This window comes from Schistocerca serialis, chromosome 1 (genome assembly GCF_023864345.2).
Source record: "Schistocerca serialis cubense isolate TAMUIC-IGC-003099 chromosome 1, iqSchSeri2.2, whole genome shotgun sequence".
Lineage (NCBI taxonomy): Eukaryota > Metazoa > Arthropoda > Insecta > Orthoptera > Acrididae > Schistocerca > Schistocerca serialis.
The window spans coordinates 617,887,903-617,911,117 of NC_064638.1; the positions used below are offsets into that span (position 1 = coordinate 617,887,903).

Below are 23,215 nucleotides of genomic sequence, written 5' to 3' on the forward strand. Positions count from 1 at the left end.
TAAAAAAAGTAGTAAGTAAATTCAAACCTCAGGGCATCCTATAGCAGCATCATATCCTGCTGATATCAGGATCAATTCTGGCTGAAACTAAAAAGAAAAATTATATTTCAAAAATTGACTGCAAACAAATGTTCAGTTCAAAATTTTAGTTATTTATTGCAATGGTAGTATCAATTATTGATTTAAAGTGGGAGAATCTTATCATGCAAACAGCAGTATATATGGCTTCAGTTTCAAAGAATTTTCTTTTTACAGTAAAGTAGTCAATACAGACAATATCACAAAACTATTTCCACTAATCTCGAGGAAGCTCTCATATTCTTAAACTGGAAAAGTGAGAAACGTGTATGTGCTAATGGAATATATCTGAATTATTATTTCGGATGACACTACACAGCTTGCCTCGAAGGTAGACAAACTTCAACAACTAATGAATTAACATACTAGAGCAAGATTAAAAGTAAGACAGAAAATCATTTATGATTTTATGAATGAAATAATGTAAAATCAACATCTTGAAACAAAATAGCGCAAATTAAGAGTGAAGTAACAGAAATGTTGGGAGTTCCTACATTTAGGGTGGGTGAAGACAGGAAATGGATGGGCAGCAAATGAAACACTCAAAAGAATGCTTTTCATAAACAAATATGGTTTCCAAAATACAGTTTTTCATAGGTCAAACAGAAAATTTTTTACTTGTGGTAGTAGTACATTGACTTTTAATGGAAAAACTATTGAAAAACTGGTTGCTGCTGAGTAAGCAACGCATGTTGGGAACTATCGCATTTACCTGAGTATAAGACAACCTGGATTATAAGACAACCACCACCTTTTCAAGAGGCTTCTTGAGAAAAAGTTATTTTTAACATATTCTGACTAATCAATATTGCAAACTGTTTTCCCGACACAAAGTATCTGTCTAAAGAGTTTACATCATAACTATTCTAAATTTATGCCACTTATAGTTTGCCTACATTTTGATAAAATAAGGAGAAATAAAATAAAATAAGAGAAATGTTATACATTAATGTGCAGACCGTTTTCTTTGCTACATTTTTTGTTTACTATTCCTTTCATCTGTGGTTCAAGATTTTTAATAATAATAACAACAACATTATCTGGCTAATGAAGTATATTATATAAAACAGAGAAGGAGCAAGAAAACACTAGAGTTATGCGCACAATGTAAGAAAACTAAGTAAATATGTAACGCACTCTATACTAGTTGAAACTACCAGCAAGATATATAAAACAGAGATGTTCAGTGATTAAAGTAGGCACTAGGAACAAATGATATGCCTAGCTATTTGTTTCGTAATTTTTATATTATCCTGTGTACTGAGAAAGCTGTTTATTATTTATCTCACTATCTATAAGATAGCCATTTGAGCGTATGTCAATTACTATCTCTTAACTTCTTTCTTTTTAACAATCAAACTTTTGTCATGTTTTATTTCATTGCTTCTTGTTCCTGTAAAGTCTATTATAATTTATAAGCTCATTACAGACTTTACTGATTGTATCTCCCTTTATTTTACATCATATAATTAATCACTGAAGAATATGTGTATGCCAATAGTAGCGACATCTGGCGAACTTGCAACACAAACGTTTTGTGGCTACTGTATGGCAGTTTATTTGGAACAGTAGTGCTGCTGAGAAGATTACTTTTGTATATACTATTATTTATTTACATTTGACAATGCTGGCACTGATTTTATGTTTAGCATTTGACGATGCCCCTATGGCTCCAGTATATTACACATATTTTTATAAAACATGTATGCCTCTTCATATTTAAAGAGCACAAATGCACATGTTGTCAGTAATAAATTTCATTGTGGTCTATTTTATTGTTTTAAGCTGTGAACAATGTGCTAGTGTATTTGTGTTTTTCCCATACTTTGCAGCAGATCTAAACATAGTCATTATAGCTCAAAACCGGTAGTCTGTTCTTGCCACAATAATTATAGTCAACAAAAATAATTAATAACTGAGAATATAATTTGATTGGAATCTTATTCACCAAGTGGTGACAGGACACACACACACACACACACACACACACACACACACACACACACACACACACACACACAAAAGAGGAGGTTTAACATACACAAACTTTAAGAGCCAGTGACTCCCTCTTCTGGCAGAAGAGTTGAAGGGGAAGGAAGAGGGCTGAAGGAAAAGGACTGGAGAGATTTAGGAGAAAGGGTATAGTTCAGAAAAGTCACCCAGAATCCGGTGTCAGGGAAGACTAACCAGACGGGATGAAAAGGAAAGACTTATTGTTGGGCACTGCACTGCTCAGACTGTCTGTCGGCATGAATACCACCCAGTTATCCGTCAGGATGAATGGGCATAGGCAGAGGGTGTATAGAGGGTGTATACTGGCAATACACAACAGCTTGCTGCAGAGCATGCTCCAGTCATGACCTAAATGCCTCTTTCACCATGTGCGCCTTATGGATTCTTCCCCCCCAGACACCATTTTCTCAAAACTTTGCAGGTGGGAACTAGTGCTACATGTCCTTTGTTGTTGCCACCCACCTGGCCTTAATCTACGTTAATTTCTACTGTCTCGGCATTTCTTCACAGTAACTACTCATTTCTTCGCGCCATTTTAGTTTTCTACATCTTCCATTTTCTGATCTGTCTATTTTCGACCGTCCCCCTCCCACCTCTGTTACAGACAATGCATTTAGCTTTTAGCTCTTCTTAACTCATGCACGATGTTTTAGTGGTAATCTCTGTCTTGCATATTACCCTGTCTTCCACATTTAAGCAACCGAATTTCTCATTTGCAGCTCAATAAGTAAATGATTACATTATCTTATAATCAAATCAAATTTTGATATGGATTCAGAGTCAAGTAATGATTTTTGAAGAACAACATTTCCAATTTTGAATGTTAACTTTACTTAAAAAGCAACAATAATGTTCGTACATGGTACCAGTATCCCTCCATATATGATAACTTTTATGTAAACCTGCTCAAATACAACAATGCAATAGTTTGTAAGATGATAGAAGTTAGTGTTATTTTTCCTATGTTTTACAAAATTGTCAAATTTTAAGCAGATGGCTAGTTCATAGTTTCTCACGTATCCCTTGCATTAGTGCCATGAGTCAAATGTCATGCGATTGTTCAAGCAACATTGATACTGTGTAAAGCGTTTTGTCTTATCAGGAAAACTTTAGCCTGTTCAAATGCAAATATTATTTGCCCATCATCATGATTTCTTCAAAATAAATCAGCACATGGCCTTAATATTCAAAGCATCGTATGTAAAGAGGATCCCTATATAGTCTATTAAACAACATAAAAATGTTAACCTCAGCAAGAATAACGACCTGTGAATATAAGACGAACCAGTATTTTTCGAATGATGAATTCAGAAAGAAACCTCAAATCTCATGTTATAATCAGGTGGGGGGGATCAGGAAACGGACTTATTTGTTTAAGCTACAGTATCAATACTGTTTTCACTATTTAAAACACTTTCCTCACTTCCTACTGTACAGTATAAAAAGTTAGATAATTTCCTTATTATTTTTAATGTAACACTGAAAATAAGAAATTACTGAAAATATAATGTAAATGGATAGATAATCTACTCACCAAGCAGTGGTGAGAGAACATTCACACGAACAGGTTTGACTTCTACAAGCTTCGGAGCAGTGGCTAATTCTTCTGGCAGAAGAGTTGAAGGGGAAGGAAGAGGCATGAAGGAAAGGTCTGGAGAGGTTTTAGGGGAAGGAGTACAGTTCAGAAAAGTCACCCAGAACCCTGGGAGGGAGACTTGCCGGACAGGATGAGAAGGAAAGACTGATTGTTGGGGACTGCACCGGGCGAGATTTGAAAACCTGAGAGCTTAAAAGTGGAAGACAGGGTAATATGCAAGACACAGATTGCTACTAAAACATCGTGCATGAGTTACTAAGATTGAAAACCTAAGTGCATTGTGTGTAACAGAGATTTTGGGGAGGGGGGGGGGGGGGGGGGGGCAGTGAAAAATAGACAGATCAGAAAATGAAAGATGTAGAAAACTAAAATGGAGCGAAGAAAGGAGTAGTTACTGTGAAGTAATGCCGAGATGGTAGGCATTAACGTGAATGAAGGCCAGGTGGGTGGCGAGAAACAAGGATGTGCTGTAGTGCCAGTTCCCATCTGTGAAGTACTGAGAAACTGGTGTCTGGAGGAAGAATACAGGTGGCGCATGTAGTGAAATGGGAGCCGAGGTCATGACTGTCATATTGTTCAGAATGCTCTGCAACAGGATACTGTGTGTTGCTGGTATACATTCTCTGCCTATGCCCATTCATCCTGACTGATAATTTGGTTCTAGTCATGCCAATGTAAAAGGCCAAACATTGTTTACATAATAGCTGGTATATGACATGTTGTTTCACAGGTGGTTCTCTCTTTGATAGTATATGTTTTGCCAGTTACAGGGCTGAAATAGGTGTTGTAGGAGGGTGCACAGGACAAGTCTTGAAATCAGTGGGTAGGAGCCATAAGTTAGGGAGATGGGTCAGAAGGAGCATAGTGTCTGACAAGGATATTGTAGAGATTGGGAGGATGATGAAAAGCTATTCTAGGAGTGGTGGGTAGAATGGATCTCATTTCATGGCATAATTTTAGGAAGTCATGGCCTTGTCAAAGTAGTTGATTAATACACTCAAGACCAGGATAAGACTGGGTGACAAGTGGTATGCTCCGAAGTACTTTTTGAAGGGTCAGCAGTACCAGGATTGGATGTGATGGCCCAAGAAAATATGCTTTTGAACTAGGCTCTTGTGATAATTTCATCTAAAGAAGGCTGAAGTGACAGTGGTGGTGTATTGCTGTATAGGGTCTGCATCCGAACAAACTGGTTTGCCTCAAATGCCAAGGCTGCATGGGAGGGAACGTTTGACATGAAAAGGATGGCAACTGTCAAAATGTTAAGTACTGTTGTTTGTTAGAAGGTTTAATGTGGACGGAAGTGTGTAGGCGGCCTTTAGTGAGGACGAGATCAACATGAAGGAAAGTGGCATAGGATTGAGAGTAGGACCATGTGAAATTTAATTGGGAGAAGCTATTCAGAGATTCCAGGAATTTAACAGGTCAGCCTCACCATCAGTCCATATGGCAAAGATATCACCCTAAAACAAACCTGAGGCTTACGGCTTATGAATCCCAGAAAAGCCCCTCCAAGCAACCCATGAATAGGTTGGCATAGGAACAAGCAAACGTGGTTCCCAGGGCCATACCCCATACCATGTTTGTATATCTGTTTGTTTGTCTGCCCCTCAAAGGTGAAGGGTGTAGTAATTGTTGGTAAGTATAAATTTGATTAAGGTGAGGAAGAAGGATGTCATGGGTTTGGAATCAGGTGGGCTTTGACTGAGGAAATGATCAGTAGCAGACAGGCCATGTACATGGGGGATGTTGGTATAGACGTAGGTGGCATCAATTGTGACAAGCAAGGTGTGCGATTCGAGTGGGACAGGTGCAGATTTCAGACGGTCTAGGAAATGGTTGGTATCTTTAATATACGGGGGAAGTTGCACGTGTTGATAAACTAAGGCAGATACACATTAGGTGGGTGTTCTGAAGCCAGTAATTATAAGACGGCCAGGGTGACTGGGTTTCTGGATCTTAGGAACAACGTGAAATGTGGGGCTGCTTGGTTTGGATGGGGTACAAATTTCTATGGATTGAGGTGTATGTCCTTGTGAGAGGCCTGAGGTTTTTAGGAGGGACTGCATGTCAGTTTGAATCACAGGGATGAGATCTTGATAGCAGATGCTGTATGTAGAGGTGTCAAAAAGCTGGAGTAGACCTTCACTAACATACTCCTGTCAGGCAAGTACCACAGTGGTAGATCCTTTTGTCTGCTCGGAGGATAATGAAGCAATGCTGGATGTGAGAAATTCTTGGAAGGCTTGTAAGAGAAGACACTGAGGTAGTGGTATATTGATGACATCATTCCTGTGTGGATTGATTGGTTGGTTGGTTTGTGAGGGCTGAAGGCACCAGACTGCAAAGATCATCGGTCCCTTTTTCCATGACTATGAAGCACCCAAAAGTGATTTTTAAAAAAGCAACAGGGATGACACAGAACAAGAAAGAAAAAGACCAGACAAAAGGAATTAAAAGCACACACAGAGTGCGACAAAAAAAAAAAAAGGGGGACAAACCCTTCGATCAAGTGATTAAAGCCCCCTGCAATAATAAAACTCAAAACTAAGTCTCCCATTGCAGCATCATCCATTTAAAGTGCAGGGAGTGTATCAGGCAGCGCAAACGTCTGCCTGAGCACAGTTAAAAACGGACAGGCCAGCAAGATGTGGACCACTGTCAACACTGATCCACAGTGACAGAGAGGTGGGTCCTCGCGGCACTAAAGATGACCATGCGCCAGCCAGGTGTGGCAAATGCGTAGCCAGCAGAGTTCTTGCGGGAAGCTTGCAAGATAGAGTGCCACACACCTGCAGTCTCCTTGATGACCTGAAGTTTGTTGGGTGAAGGCAGGGTGAGCCATTCATCACCCCAGGTGCCAAAGACCATCTGCATTAAGATCACACTCCGAAAGGCCAATCTCCAAGGTCGGTGCACCGACAGCCTATTTGGCCAGCGCGTCAACAAGTTCATCACCCGCGATGCCGACATGACCCAGGGTCCACACGAAGACCACAGAGCGGCCGCAACGGGAAAGAGTATGGAGGGACTCATGGATAGCCATCACCAGACAAGAGCAAGGGAAACACTGGTCAATAGCTTGTAAGCCACTCAGGGAGTCACTACAGATAACGAAGGACTCACTTAAGCAGGAGCGGATGTACTCTAGGGCGCGAGAGATGGCAACAAGCTCTGCAACGAAAACAATACAGCCAGTCGGCAATGAGCATTGTTCAGAATTATCCCCAAGAGTAATAGCATAACCAATTCGACCAGCAACCATCAAACCGTTGGTATAGGCCATGTCAGAGCCATGAAATGCGGCAAGGATGTAAAGAAAGCTGCGGAGGAGGGCCACAGGAGGGACCGAGTCCTTCGTGCCCTGTGCTAAATCCAGCCAAAGGCATGGACGGGGCACACACCACAGGGGTATACGTATATGGGTCCGGAAAAGAGGTGGAAGAGGGAAAAACTCAAGCCCAGAGAGAAGAGCCTGGACGCGAACCACAATCGTACAACCTGACCGGGGCTGCAGTTCTAGATGATGGACGACCGAGTTGGGGAACAGGAGACAGTAATTTGGATGCCCGGGCAAGCTACAAACATGTGCAGCATAAGCGGCCAGTAGACGTAGGCACTGGATCCGCAATGGTGGAACACCAGCCTCTACAAGTATGCTGTCTACAGGGCTTGTGCAGAAAGCTCCAGTTGCAAGTCGGATCCCGTAGAGAAGTATGGGGGCAATGCCGAACCATAAGCCAGGCTCCCATAATCGAGATGGGAATGAATCAACGCCTGATACAGTCGTAGAAGGACAGACCAAATGGCACCCCAGCTGGTGTGACTCAAGCAACGAAGAGCATTAAGATAGTGCCAGCACATTTGTTTAAGCTGACGAATATTAGGGAGCCAAGTCAACGGGGTATCAAAAAGCAAGTCCTAAAATGTTGCGTCTCCACCACAGCAAGAGGTTCCCTGTCAAGATAAAGCCGCGGCTCAGGGTGAACAGTGCGATGCGGGCAGAAATGCACAACGTGAGTCTTGGCAGCCGAGAACTGGAAGCCGTGCGTGATGGCCCAAGATTGCACCCTGCGGATAGCGCTCTGTAGCTGCCGTTCAGCAATCCCAATGCTAGTGGAGCTATAGTACAGGCAAAAGGCATCAGCATACAAAGAAGCCGATACGGACGTTCCCACAGCTGCAGCCAGCCCATTGATAGCAACTAAAAAGAGGAAGACACTCAAGACTGAGCCTTGCGGGACCCCATTCTCCTGGACTCAGGAGGAACTATGGGAGGAACCAATCTGCACGCGGAAGGAACAAAGCGACAGAAAATTTTGAATAAAAACCGGGAGTGGGCCCCTAAGACCCCTCCCATTAACAGTGGTGAGGATGTGATGTCACCATGTGGCACTGTATGTCTTCCGCATGTCAAAAAAGATGACTACCAGGTGCTGAAGGCAGGCAAATGCCCTAAAGATGGCAGACTACAGGCAGATCAGATTATCGGTGGCAGAGCGGCCCTTACGCAATCCACCCTGAGACAGAGCCAGAAGGCCCGGAGACTCAAGTAGCCAACTCAACCTCCAGCTCACCATGCATTTGAGCAACTTGTACGGAACGTTGGCGAGGCTAATGGGGCGGTATCAGTCCACCTCCAGTGGGTTCTTGCAAGGCTTCAACACTGGTATAATAATGCTTTCCCGCCACTGAGACACGAACTTACCCTCAACCCAGATACAGTTGAAAAGGTCTAGGAGGCATCGCCGGCAGTTCACCGAGAGGTGTTTGAGAATCCGATAGCAGATGCGATCCGTATCAGGACAAGCGGCTAGGGCACTCTGGAATTCCCACTCACTGTATGGAGCACTGTACGATTCGAGTTGGCGCATGTGGAATGAACGGCTCCTAAATTCCAACTGCTCTTTCAGGGAGCGGGTAATTCCTAGAAGCGGAACTCTGAGCATAATGCTCCGCTAAGAGTTTTGTAATTGTGTCGGAGTAAGTACAGACTGATCCATTCAGGAAAAGCCTAGGTGCACTGATTGGGGTCCGATAGCCATAGAGTCGCCTAACCTTGGCCCAAACCTGCGATGGAAAGGTACGGAGGCCAATGGTGGAGACATACCTTTCCGAGCACTCCTGCTTGCACCGGCGAATAAAGCGGTGAGCTCCGGCACAGAGCCATTTAAAGGCGATGAGGTGTTACAATGATCGGTGTTGCTTATGACAATGGAGCGCCCGCCTGCGATCTCTAAATACTTCAGCGACATCGGGTGACCACCAAGGCACAGTCCTCTGCCAAGGGGACCCGGAAGAACAGGGTATTGCAGATTCCACAGCAGAAACAATGCCAGTGGTGATCGTGTGAACCACCACATCAATGGTGTCATTAGAAAGAGGCTCAACAGTGGTAATGGAGGCGAACGAGTCCCAGACAGCCTTATTCATAGCCCAACTGGGGGGGCGCCCGAAGAGTGACACTGTGGCAGTGACAGAAAGATCAGGAAGTGGTCACTACTGCACAAGTCGTCATGTACACTCCATTGGAGACATGGTAGAAGGCCAGGGCTGCAGACTGAAAGGTCAATGGCTGAGTATGTGGCATGTGCCACACTGAAATGTGTGGAGGCACCATTATTTAAGAGAGGAAGGTCGAGCTGTGCCAACACCTGCTCAACGACAGTGCCTTGGCCTGTTGCCACCAAACCACACCATAAAGGGTTATGGGCGTTAAAATCGCCCAGTTACAGAAAAGGGGGCGGCAGGTGGGCTATCAGCGCAGCCAATACATGCTGTGGGACATCATCATCCGGTGGAAGATAGATGCTGCAGACAGTAACAGCCTGAAGTGTCCACAGCCGAACAGCAACAGCCTCTAAAGGTGTTTGAAGAGGTACACACTCGATGTAAAGAGATGCAGATGCCACCAGATACCCTCTCATAAGCTGCCCGATTCTTATAATATGCCTGATAGCCACTGAGGGCAGGGGTTTGCATCGCCAGAAACCAAGTTACCTGGAGAGCAATGCAGAAGAAGGGGAAAAGTCTGAGAAGTTGTCTAAGCTTAGCAAGGAGGTGGAAAAAACCACTGCAATTCCACTGGAGAATGACATTGTCCATGGTCGAAAAAGGCGCGAAGGGACCGAGAAGGCAGATTACGCCGCCGGGTCAGCTGCTACCACCAACAGACGACATGTGCGATCGACATCCATTGCGTCTGAGGGGCCGTCGAGATCTAGGTTCTCAGCGGACGCCAGAGTCTCCACCTCATCCTCAGACACAGAGCTTGTAGGGAGCGGTGGGGTGGGTGCCACTGCAATTTCCTTGGTCTTATAGGTCTTCTTCTTGGACTTTTCTCACTGCCCCTTGGATTTTACTGGCTGGGAGGGCTTCACTGATTCAGTCTCTGGGACAGAGGAGGATCGTGAAGCCGTACAACCAGCTGCTTGTGGGCACTTCAGCCACTAGCGGGCATCATCTGTCCCACTGATGGAAACCTGGGAAGGGAGGGACCCAAGGGACCCCTTGCGAGCGACAGGAGCCGACGAAGTTGGACACTTCTCCAGCTTAGAGGTGGGGACTGATGTCCCCGATGGGTGGGGGGATGTTGCTCTTGAAATAGGTGGCACAAGAGCAACAGGGAGGGTAGTGCCACCCCATGAGCAAGGGGGCAGGTGTGGTCTTCCAGCTCTGGGAGGTGACTGTTGTAGATGGAAATGATGGGGTTAGAACAGAGGTAGTGGCGGCGTAAGAGGAAGTCATACAAACAGGATGGAGGCGTCCAAACTTCCGCTTAGCCTCACTGTAGGTCAGTCAGTCCACGGTCTTATATTCCATGATTTTCCACTCTTTCTGTAAGATATTGCAGTCTGGTGAGCAAGGTGAATGATGTTCTCTGCAGTTGACACAGATGGGAGGTGGGACACATCGAGTATTGGGATGGGACAGGCATCCGCAATCTCGACATGTGGGGTTGGAAGTACAGCGGGAAGACATATGGCCAAACTTCCAGCAATTAAAGCACCACATCAGGGGAGGGATATAGCGCTTGACGTCACAGCGGTAGACCATCACCATGACCTTCTCAGGCAATGTATCACCCTCGAAGGCCAAGATGAAGGCACCGGTGGCAACCTGATTATCCCTCAGACCCTGATGAACGCGCCGGACAAAATGAATGCCTCGCCGCTCCAAATTGGCGCGCAGCTCGTCATCAGACTGCGATAGACAGTCCCTGTGAAATATAATACCCTGGACCATATTTCAACTCTTATGGGGCGTGATGGTAACAGAAACATCCCCCAACTTGTCACAGTCGAGTAATGCTCATGACTGGGCAAACGATGCTGTTTTTATTAAAACTGACCCAGAGCGCATTTTGGACAAGCCCTCCACCTTTCCAAACTTGTCCTCTAAATACTCCACAAAGAACTTAGGCTTCATCGTCGTGAAAGACTCCCCGTCAGCTCTCGTACATACTAGGTACCGGGGCGAATAAGCTTCACTGCCAACCATTTTGTTCCTCCCATGGTTTGGCTAGGTAGGGGAACGATTTGGGGTCAAACATAGTTTGCATTAAATTAAGCCCTCAAATGCTTAGAGAAAGCTGGTGGCTGGCCACCAGCAACAGATGATGTACCACGCTTCATTGCATGTCATCCGCCCTGATGCCACCCACTCTGACCAAGGGCCCTCCCAACGCGTGCCACCCAGGCGCAGCAAGGGCCACCTGGCAGGATGGCCACTGCCGGGAGTCCCAATGCACCAGGGAGATAGGCACCTACTCCTTGGTACACGTGGGGAGTTAACGGCGCAGGCATCAGCAGAGTGATTCCTCTGTTGTCAGGGGCTACAACCAACAGGGTAAATGGCGGCCCAACCACAACGGACTGGCTACCGTGCTGGATATCAGGCGCAAAGAAGTCCATGGTCGTCTTCAGCACAGAAAGCAACACTGCATAGCGCACGGCTTATCCTCGGCTTATCCTCGCCCAAGGTATGGAGAATGGGCGGGACTGCAATGCGACGACGAGAAAGGGGCAAAAGATCTCAATGCACGATGGACACATTGAACCAAGTAAGGCGCCCTCCCCGAATTGGCTCGCTCTTTGGAATAAATTTGAAATACGGAGGTCAAACCTGAGAGGGGACCATCACCTAAAGGCCGAGACGTATGACACTCCTTTTAATTGCCTCTTACAACAGGCAGGAATACCGCGGGCCTATTCTAACCCCCAGACCCGCAGGGGGAGAGAGGGGGGGGGGGGTGGTGGGGGGGGGGGGGGCTGGTGTTGAAGCTGACCTGATAAAATTCCTGTAATCTGTAAGTACCTTCTCCGAATTAAATTTCATTTCGTCCCATTCTGAATCCTATGCCACTTTCCTTCATGTTGATTTCACCCTCATCAAAGGCCAACTACACACTTCTGTCCACATTAAATCTACTAACAAACAACAGTATTTACATTCTGACAGTTGCCATCCTTTCCAGGTCAAACAATCCCTCCCATACAGCCTTGGCATTCGAGGCAAACCTATTTGTTTGGATGGTGACTCTTTACAGCAACACACCACCATTTTTACCAGCAACACACCACCATTTTTACCTCAGCCTTCACTGAAGGTAATTATCCGAAGAGTCTAGTTCACAAGCAGATTTCCTAAGCCATCACATCCAATCCTGGTACTGCTAATCGCTCCACAAGACAATTTCGGAGCATATCACTTGTCACCCAATATTATCCTGTTCTTGAATATTAATCAGCTATTTGGACAAGGACATGACTTCCTAAAATCATGTCCTGAAATGAAATCCTTTCTGTCTGAGATTTCGCCCACCACACCTAAAATAGCTTTTCATTGCCCTCCCAATCTTCACAATACTCTTGTCAGACACTAGGCTACTTCTGAACCCATCTCTCTACCCTGCGTCTCCTACCCCTGCGATCGTTCCAGCAGCAAGATTTGTCCTGTGCACCCTCCTACCACCACCTATTTCAGTTCTGTAACTGGCAAAACACCTGTGAAACAACATGTCATATACCAGCTGTTATGTAAACAATGTTTGGCCTTTCACATTGGCATGACTAGAACCAAATTATCAGTCACGATGAATGGGCATAGGCAAAGGGGGTATACCAGCAACACACAGTATCCTGTTGCAGACCATGGTGCACAATATGACAGTCATGACCTCGGCCCCTGTTTCACCACATGTGCCACCTGTATTCTTCCCCCAAACACCAGTTTCTCAGTACTTCACAGATGGGAACTAGCACTACAGCAAATCCTTGATTCTCACCATCCACCTGGTCTTCATTTACATTAATGCCTTCCATCTCAGCATTCCTTCACAGTAACTACTCCTTTCTTCACCCTATTTTAGTTTTCTACATCTTTCATTTTCTGATCTGTCTATTTTTCACTGTCCCCCTCCACCCCTCCCATCTCAGTTGCACAAAATGCACTTAGTTTTTCAATCTTATTAACTCATGCACAGGGTTTTAGTAGTAATCTCTGTCTCACATATTACCCTGTCTTCCACCTTTAAGATCTCAAGTTTTCAAATCTCCTCCAGTGCAGTTCTCAACAATTAGTCTTTCGCTCTCATCCTGTCTAACAAGTCTCCCCTAACTCAGGATTCCAGGTGACTTTTCTGAACTGTACCCCTTTCCCTAAACCTCTCCAGCACTTTTCTTTCACACCTCTTCCTTCCCCTTCAACTCTTCTGCCAGAAGAAGGAATCACTGGCTTTGAAAGATTGTAAAAGTTAAAACCTTTTGCGTGTGTGTGTGTGTGTGTGTGTGTGTGTGTGTGTGTGTGTGTGTGTGTGCCTGCCACCCTTTGGTGAGTAGATTTTTAATCTATCCATTTACATTTTATTATTTTTAATGATATATTAGTTTAAACTGAAACATCAGTAATAAAATATTCATACAAATAAGCAAAAGGATGTAAGAATGGGGAATGGAAGAGCAATATCCAGGATGAACTGTGCTTATGGTGAATAACACACAGACACACGACAACATAGTTTCTAAGTGTGTGAGGAAAGACGAACACACAAAAACCAATGAAATGTGTGTGGCACGTTTATTGAGCAATATAATAATGGTTAAGTGGGTGCTGGAAATGTACGTTCTACATCATTGTGAGATACTGTGCATGTGATTTGCGAAAGAAACCAAGCATCTCTCCAACTGAACACATTCCAGAGGAAGTTCATTCTTGCACAAAAACCGATCTCTCAGTAGAACACGTTTTCATTCGTACAACTTACATGATGTTCTCAAACTTTCCATTTCATTTGGTGCATTCAAGTTCTGGCAGCACATACCTATCCAGTATCTAGTATATCTACCTACACCTATTATACTGAGTGCACCATTGTCCCCCTTTGGATCCTTCTGGTTTGTTATTGCCTTCTTTTTCTGGATTTCATTAATTATAACTGAACTCCCCGTAATTATTGTTTTATCTCTGCATGATATTATAAAATAACAAGAGGAATTTAAAACTATTCATACTTCTGTTTGTAAATAGGATCTGCAAAGAAAGATAATCACCATACTACAAGGCACATTCAGAAGTAAGATTATAGCATCAGAGCCAAGATAATGCTCACGCGTGAAAGGTAATGTTTATCAGAGTTCAAGCAGAGAGAGAGAGAGAGAGGGGGGGGGGTCTTAAGCTTTAAAAAAAGAGGAATTCAATGAAAACCAGAATTACTTGAAAAAGTAGGATTCAGAAACACACTGGAAATTAAAGGTGTGTGGTGACTGAAAAAAAATAAATAATATATATATATATATATATATATATAAAAACAAAGATGAGGTGACTTACCGAACAAAAGCGCTGGCAGGTCGATAGACACACAAACAAACACAAACATACACGCAAAATTCAAGCTTTCGCAACAAACTGTTGCCTCATCAGGAAAGAGGGAAGGAGAGGGGAAGACGAAAGGAAGTGGGTTTTAAAGGAGAGGGTAAGGAGTCATTCCAATCCCGGGAGCGGAAAGACTTACCTTAGGGGGAAAAAAGGACAGGTATACACTCGCACACACGCACATATCCATCCACACACACAGACACAAGCAGACAGATTCTACTTACAAGAGAATCATTAATTGAGAAGGAAGTGTGGTAAGTTTGGAGCCCGTCCCTAATGTTATTCAATCTGTACATTGAGCAGTAAGTGTCAATATATATATATATATAAAAGTGAAAATTAAGAGTAACGTGTGTACATATGCACTTCACTTGAGGGAGTTCTGTGTCCCCAAATCAAGTTTTAAAATGTAGTCTAGTTTCAAATAAATCAGTATTGATTATTGCATTTTTCTATCCACATGAAAGGTATATTTATGAATACAGAAGCTACCAAATGTTTATTTAATAACTCTGATTATCATTGCCCATTAAAACTTAAAGAAAGTAAGTGTAGTTAGAAATACGTACCTCCAAAACCACTGGTAATAAAACGTGATGAAAAACAGCTAAATAATCAGCATCAGTCATTCCTGTTTTATTCAGTGGTACATTAAAGTTGTATCCTTTTCCTTTTCCTTCCCCAATGTAGTCATAATCAGACTCTCTCAAATTTGGCCAAAAGGAGCCATGTTCATAACGATGAATAGAAAAGTACACAACCCTATAAAAGAAATAACAGTTTTATCTTTTTTGTCATTAATATAAAATTACTGCATTTTCTTTCTGTTTAACTGTACGAATACCCTTCGAAGAAAAATTAAAAAGAGGAGCTGCTGCACGAATATCATGAACTCAGTACTAAATAAAAAAGCGAAAGCGGAAGTTGGAAGGAATATGGACTTTAAGGCATTAATCTTCAAAAAGAGGAAGTAAATAAAAATTAGAAAAGAGATATGACACTGTGAGAAGAATCTGACAGAGCACTGAAAGCTCTAAGGCAAAACAAGGCCTCTGGTGAAGACAACATTCCCACAAAATTACTGAGTTCCTGGAAAGAGCATATCATAAACAAACTATTCCACCTAGTATCGGATTGGTGAAATACCTTCAGAGTTCAAAAAAGAATGTAATACCAACTCCAAGCATGGCAGGGCTGAGCAGTGTGAATATAACCAAATGATCAGTTTAATAAGTCATAGCTGCACAACACTGACATGAATTAACAGTTTGGGCTGCAGAGAAATGCTGCAACATGTAAACCAATACTGTCACCAGAAATTATGTTAGAAGGTATGTTAGAGGAAGGCAAAACTTATTTAAAACATTTATATATATTTTGAAAAATGCTTTTGACAATGTTGACTGGGATGCTCTTGTAGAAAAGTATCCTTAGCTAACTTAATAAAATAATCACAAAAATTAATCTGAAGATGATGAATTGAGAACAGGCTTGCTGGGTACTGCATACTGTATAACATTCACAAAGGGTTAGTAAAAACTAACAGAATGATCTCAAAATTTAATAGTTCTTAGTAAGAGTCACTTGATGCTGTGACAACACTAAATAAAAGAGCAGCATTCTAAAAACAGCATCCTTAGTGCTGACTCTCCCAAAAATAAATACTCTTTACACAACCAGGTGAGTATGGGATACAGAACACACACAAACTTGTTGTGGAGTATTCAACAGCACAAACATCACTCTTGCTGACACAAGGATTGAAACTTTGTTAGCAGGTCATCAATCATGTGGGCAGGGGGAATGCCTTTCAGCACGAAGCGCTATTTTACATATCGGCAGGTGGCATGGTGCAGGTAAGTGTCAATACTTTGTATCTGACATGCTTGTTACAAAGTGCACTGCCATGTAGTGTGTTCGTGACACCATATGCTTAAGCCTGAAATCTGATAATGTCACCATGAAGGGAAGACCCTAACGGAGGATGAGATTACGCCATTGGAAGCCTACCTGTGCCTGGAGCTACGGTCTATGTCCCAGTATGCAATGACCATAGTAGACAGATGTCCGGTCGGACAGCAGAATCGAGAGCTGTTGGCAGAATTAGCCACACAAAGAAGAAACTTGTTGCATTAGCAGACAGCCATAGAGAGCTAGGCATATATAGAATGGGGCCAGACTGCTAAGGCCGATGTGCGGTGAAAGGCCGTCACACACACTCTGAAATACTGAATGTGGCAGCGATACAATACAGGGAGAGAAATTTTATCTACACCTAGTGCAGCAACCAGATTCTACTTACAAGAGAATCATTAATTGAGAAGGAAGTGTGGTAAGTTTGGAGCCCGTCCCTAATGTTATTCAATCTGTACATTGAGCAATCAGTTAGTGAAAATAAGAAAAATTTTGGAAAGCAAATTAAAATTCAGAGAAAAGAAATAAAAACTTGAAGGTCTGCTATTGACATTGTAATTCTGTCAGAGGCAGCAAGAGACTTGGAACAGCAGTTGAAGAACACAAAAAGTGTTTTGAAAGAAGGGTATATGATGAATATCAACAAAAGCAAAATAAGAGTCAAAGATTGTTGTCAATTTAAATCAGGTGATGCTGAGGGAATGAGATTAAGAAATGAGACACTAAAAGTAGTAGATGAACTCTGCTATTTGGGCAGCAAAATAGCTGATGATTGCCAATGTTGATATGATTTAAAATGGAGACTGGCAGTAGCAAGAAAAGTTTTTCTAAGAAAGAGATATCTAACATTGACTATAAATTTAAATGCAGAAAATCTTTTCTGAAGTTATTTGTCTGAAGTATAAGCCATGTACAAATGTGAAACTTGGACAATAAACAGTCTACACAAGGAGAAAGCGGAAGCTTTTGAAATGTGGTGCTACAGAAGAATGCTCAAGATCAGATAGGTAGATCAAGTAACTAACGAGGAGGTACTGAACCAAATGGAGGAGAAAAGAAATTTATGGCACAACCTGATTAAAAGAGAGGCCTGATGTAATTACCTATTTTGTATGGAGAGAAGTGTGGAGGGCAAAAAATTGTAAAGGGAGACCAAGGCTCAAATATAGTAAGTACATTTAAATGGATTTATGTTGCAGCAGTTAGTAGTTATGCAGAGATGAATAAAATTTCACAGAACAAACTGGTACAGAAAGCCACATTAAACAAGTCTTCAGGCTGAAGATCACAACAACAACAACAACAAGGTATTGACGTCTATAAATTTTACTAGCTATATATAGATAAAAGCAAGTAAAAGTGAATAATTTTCTCGACAGGAACACATATGACAGCAAAAAATTAACACATCGATGCAAAGAATAATGAATTTTGTTATTCAGTACTCCAGTATGAAAAACATTAATATGTCTTGTACAACCCCAAAGACCTTATATCTCATTGTTCATCTTCCCTTTCTTGCTTAATGACAAGAAAATTGTGCAAACCTTCAACACTGTTTACCTAAAGCATAAATAATGTCTCTTAGTTGTGTGGCAATTTTACACACAAAAAAGACCGAAATTTTTGTCTTTTATTAGTCACATTCTGGGCAGAATGGAGAGAGAGAGACAGCAGAGAATCAGTTCTCACTTACATACTCCTAAGCAGTTAGGTATCAAAATTCTCATAAATATGAAGAATTGAACAATGTTGCAGTTTGTCCAAGTATGGAAGCTTACGACAGAGGTGGCTGAATGCGTTAACACATTGAAAACTAAGTGCTATTCTAAATAACAGTTGCACAACATCATACTAGTATGAAACATCACCTAAGTCAGCAGATGTAAATCACTGCTGTTAACACATAATGCAAATAAATGTAACGGTAGAACATAGAGGGTGACAATTATTGAACTATATGGAAAAAAAATTTCGTTACAAACTACAGCATGTACACACTTTATTCAACATGTAAACATCACTACAGATATTCAGATTTAGATTATGACATGTTCAATATGTGTGCCATTATTGACAATGATATGACACAGATGAAAAGCAAAATTCTGCATGACCCACTGAAGTGTCGGAACATCGATCCTGTCAATGACCTCCTGAATGGCTATTTTCAGCTCAGCAATGGTTTTGGCGTTATTGCTATGCACCTTGTGCTTCATATAGCCCAACAAAAAGGAGTCACATTTGTTCAAATCCGGAGAACATGCAGTCAATCGAGGCCCATGCCAGTGGCCTCTGGGTACCTCAGAACCAGACTGTAGTCCCCAAAGTGCTCCTCCAGAACATCAAACACTCACCAGCTTTGATGGGGTCAAGCTCCATCTTGCACGACCACATCTTGTTGAAATCAGGGTCACTTTGGATAATGGGGATGCAATCATCTTCCAAAACTTTCATGTACCATTTGGTAGTCATTGAGCCATTAAGGAGTATTGAAATGATCATTCCATGACTGGACATTGCACACCATACAGTGACAATTTGAGGGTGAAGAGACTTTCGATCGCAAAATGCAGATTCTCATTCCCCCAAATGCAGCAATTTTGCTTATTGATGACCCAACCCAAATGAAAATGGGCTTCCCCACTAAACCAAATCATATTCACATCAAAGTCCTGTTCGGCAATTCTGTGGACAACAGCGTTGGCGAAACACAACTGCTGTTCCATACCCCTGGGGCTTAATGGCTGATGCGTTTAAATTTTGTATGGGAAGAGATGCAGATCTTCAGCAACAATTTGTCACAGTGTTCATTGAATGGTTGGCTTAAAAGGGAAGGAAAGGGACCAAACTGTGAGGTCATCGGTCCCTTGTTCCTAGTAGAACAATCCCCCAAAGGAAAGAAGAAAACAAAGAAGACATATAGCACTATAACAGGAGAAAGGAAGAACCAGAAGAACAACAAAAGGACAACAAACACTACAATGGACAAAACAGGGCAAGAAAACCATAGAGACACACAAGAAACAGGGAGGAGAGATTAAAAACAAGAAAGCAGATTACCATGGTTGGTTGACCATGAGAATAAAAAAGGAGAAGCCAGCCACTCTGCAACACATTAAAACCTCCACCCAAAGAGCCCTAGGGTGGAGGACACAGACGGACAAAGGACATGCGATAAGACTCAGATCAAATGATAAAACCCACCCTTACGAATAAAACGTAAAACTACAGTTGCTGTTGAGGCACTGTCACCCAACACCAAAGGTAGGGTACTGGAAAAGTTTAAAGTCCACCGCAGAGTGGCTAAAACTGGGCAATCCAGCAAGAGGTGGACAACTGTCATTTGGGAGCCACAGCAACACTGAGGTGGGTCCTCAAGACGGAGGAGGTACCATGTGTGAGCCACGTATGGCCAATGTGGAGCTGACAAAGGACAACCGATTCCCTTCGAGAAGCCCGCAGGGAAGACTTCCACACATTCAGTCTCCTTAATGACATGCAGTTTGTTGTGCATACTGTTCTGCCACTCCATCTCCCAAAGCCAAAAAACCTTGTGGCGCAAGACAGAATGCAGGTCAGTTTCAGAGATGCCCGTCTCCAGGAGCGGTTTCCGGATAGCCTGTTTGGCCAGCTTGTAAGCAAATTCGTTTTCTGGGATTCCGACTTGTTCTGGGGTCCACACAAACACCAGAGAACGACTGGACCGTTCCAGGGCAGAGATGGACTCCTGGATGTTCGCTACCAAAGGATGGTGAGGATAGCACTGGTCGATAGCTTGTAAGCTGCTCAGGAAGTCAGAACAGAGAAGAAACGACTCACCTGAACAGGAACAGATGTACTGAAGTGCACGAGATATGGCCACAAGCTCTGCAGTGAATACACTGCACCCAGCGGGGCAAGGATTGCTGTTCAATATGACCTCTGTGGACATAGGCAAAGCCAACATTACCATCAGCCATCGAGCCGCCGGTGTAAACAACTCCAGAGCACCAGAACACGTCAAGAATCGAGAGGAAGTGACAGTGGAGAGCGGCTGGGTTATTGGAGTACTTAGGGCCATGCAAAAGGCCCAGACAAAGCTTTGGCCGAGATGTACACCATGGAGGTGTATGTGAATGGACCTCAAGTACAGGTGGTAAAGGGAAGGACTCCAGTTCGGAGAGAAGGGATCACACGAGAACTGCCAATGCGAGAGAACAACTGCCGCGGGTGGGAAAACGAGATGGTAATTTGGATGCTCAGGAGAACTACGAATGTGTGCAACATAACTGGCGAGCAATTGTGCGTGTCAGATCCACAATGGAGGGACTCCGGCCTCCACCAGGACACTGGTCACTGGGCTCATTCTAAAAGCTCCCGTCACTAGCTGAACGACACGGTGGTGCACTGGATCGAGTAAACGCAATGCTGAGGCCACCGCCGATCCGTAAACCAGACTTCCATAGTCAAGGCGGGCTTGGACAAGGGCTCTGTAGAGTTGCAGCAGCGTAGAGTAATCTGCACCCTAGTTGGTGTGGCTCAGGCAGCGGAGGAGATTGAGGTGCTGCCAGCACTTCTGCTTAAGCTGAAGAAGGCGTGGAAGCCATGTCAATGGGGTGCCGAAAATCAGTCCTAACAATCAATATGTATCCACTAAAGTGAGTAGATCGTCATTAAGATAAAGTTCAGGTTCCAGATGAACGGTACGACACTGACAGAAGTGCATGACACACGACTTCGCGGCTGAAAACTGGAAGCCATGGGCTAGAGCCCATGACTGCACCTTGTGAATGGCTCCCTGTAGGTGCCGCTCAGCAACACCAGTACTGGAGGAGCAATACGAAATGTAGAAGTCACGTGCATAGAGAGATGGGGAGATCGATGGCCCTACAGCTGCTGCTAGGCTGTTAATGGCCACTGAAAATAGAGACACACTCAATACGGAGCCCTGCGAAATGCCATTCTCCTGAATAGGGAAAGTACAGAGCGACAAGAAATTTTGGATAAAAATTGGGAGTGGGCCCCAGAGACCTCACTCATACAAAGTGGCAAGGACATGATGACACAGGTCGTGTCACATGCTTTACACAAGTCAAAAAAGACGGCAACCAGGTGTTGGCGTCTGGAAAAGGCTGTTCAGATGGCAGACTCGAGGAACACAAGATTATCAGTGGAAGAGCCACCCTCGCGGAAGCTGCCCTGACATGGAGCCAGTAGGCCACCTGACTCCAGAACCCAACCCAACCACTGACGCACCATAAGTTCCAGCAGCTTACAGAGAATGTAGGTGAGGCTGGTGGGCTGATAGCTATCCACATCAAGCGGATTTTTAGCAGATTTTAGCACCAGAATGATGGTGCTCTCCTGCGATGGAAAGACACCATTACACCAGATCCGGTTGAAGATGATAAGGAGATATCACTTTTAGTCAGACAAGAGACGTTTATTAATAAATCAATGGCCGAGTAACTACCATGAGACACACTCAAGTGTGTGGCGGCCCTAGTACTTAACAGGCAGAGGTCGAGTTGGGACGCCTCTGCCATGGCCAGTAAGCATGGTGCTACCCTACAAGGGGTTATGAGCATTAAAATCACCCAAAAGTAGGAAAGGTTTAGGGAGTTGATCAATCAGTGCATCCAATATGTTCAGGGGTATCGCACCATCTGGAAGGAGATATACATTGTAGACAGTTATTTCCTGCGTCGTCCATACCCCGACCCCCACAGCTTCAAGACGAGATTAAAGGGGCACAGGTTCACTACATACAGAGTTCAGGACATAAACGCAAACTCCACCTGACACACTATTATATTCGCTACGGTTCTTGTAATATCCCCTGTAGCCACAAAGGGCAGGGGTCCAATTGCCGGGAACCAGGTTTCCTGGAGGGCAATGCAGAAATCACATGTAAAGCTTAACAGTTGCCATACCTCAGCCAGGTAGTGGGAAAAACCGCCGCAATTCCACTGGAGGATGACGTGATCGTGAGACTGGGAAGGCATGAAACACTCAATGAGGCAGTCTACACCTCAGGATCACCTGCTGCCACTGACTTATTTCCTGACAGGCTACAGCCATTGTGTCTGAGGGTCTGGCGAGATCTAGGCCCTCAGCAGATGCCAGAATCTTCACCTCATCCTCAAAAGCACAGCTTGTAGGCAGTGGTGGTGTGGGTGCCACTGCAATTCCCTTGGCCAAGGGGGTCTTCTTTCTGGATTTCTCTCAGTGATCGTTGGGTTTCTCTGCTTGGGAGGGCTTCACTGATTCAGTCTCTGGGACTGAGAATGATTGTGAAGGCCTACAACCAGCTGCTTTTGGGCACTTCAGCCACTGGCGGGTGTCATCTTTCACACTAGCAGAAACCTGGGAAGGGAGTGACCCAAGGGACCCCTTCCTAGCAAGAGGAGCCGAAGAAGACTTACGCTTCTCCGGCTGAGAAATAGGGACTGGTGTCCCTTTGGTTGGGGGGACTGTGCTCCCGAGGGAGGTGGTGCAGGAGCAACAGGGAGGGAAGTGCCGCCACCATCAAGGGGGCAGGTGTTGTCTTCCGTCTCTGAGAGCTGATTGGAACTCACGGAACTGCTGGGGCTACAACGGTTCTCGTACCGGCAGCATAAGGTCTTGTATTCCATAATTTTCCTTTCTCACTGTAAAATCCTGCAGTATGGTGAGCAAGGGGAATGATGCTCTCCGCAGTTGACACAGATGGGAGGCGGGGCACATGGAGTATTGGGATGGGATGGACATCCA

General features: G+C 43.9%; 1 protein-coding gene across 9 annotated transcripts in view; it reads right to left on the bottom strand.

The window, feature by feature from the left end:
• The window catches only part of LOC126477859 (histone deacetylase 6), a 329,968-nt gene that overhangs the window by 202,966 nt on the left and 103,787 nt on the right, over positions 1-23,215 (bottom strand). For 7 of the 9 annotated variants that reach the window (XM_050103654.1, XM_050103651.1, XM_050103657.1 and 4 more), the window contains 2 exons: positions 15,136-15,328; positions 28-87 (listed from right to left, as the gene is read on the bottom strand). In XM_050103654.1, the coding sequence (XP_049959611.1) occupies positions 28-87; positions 15,136-15,328 (253 nt within the window). The remainder of the gene's footprint in view (positions 1-27; positions 88-15,135; positions 15,329-23,215) is intronic. The other 2 variants (XM_050103653.1, XM_050103652.1) reach the window with 1 other exon arrangement.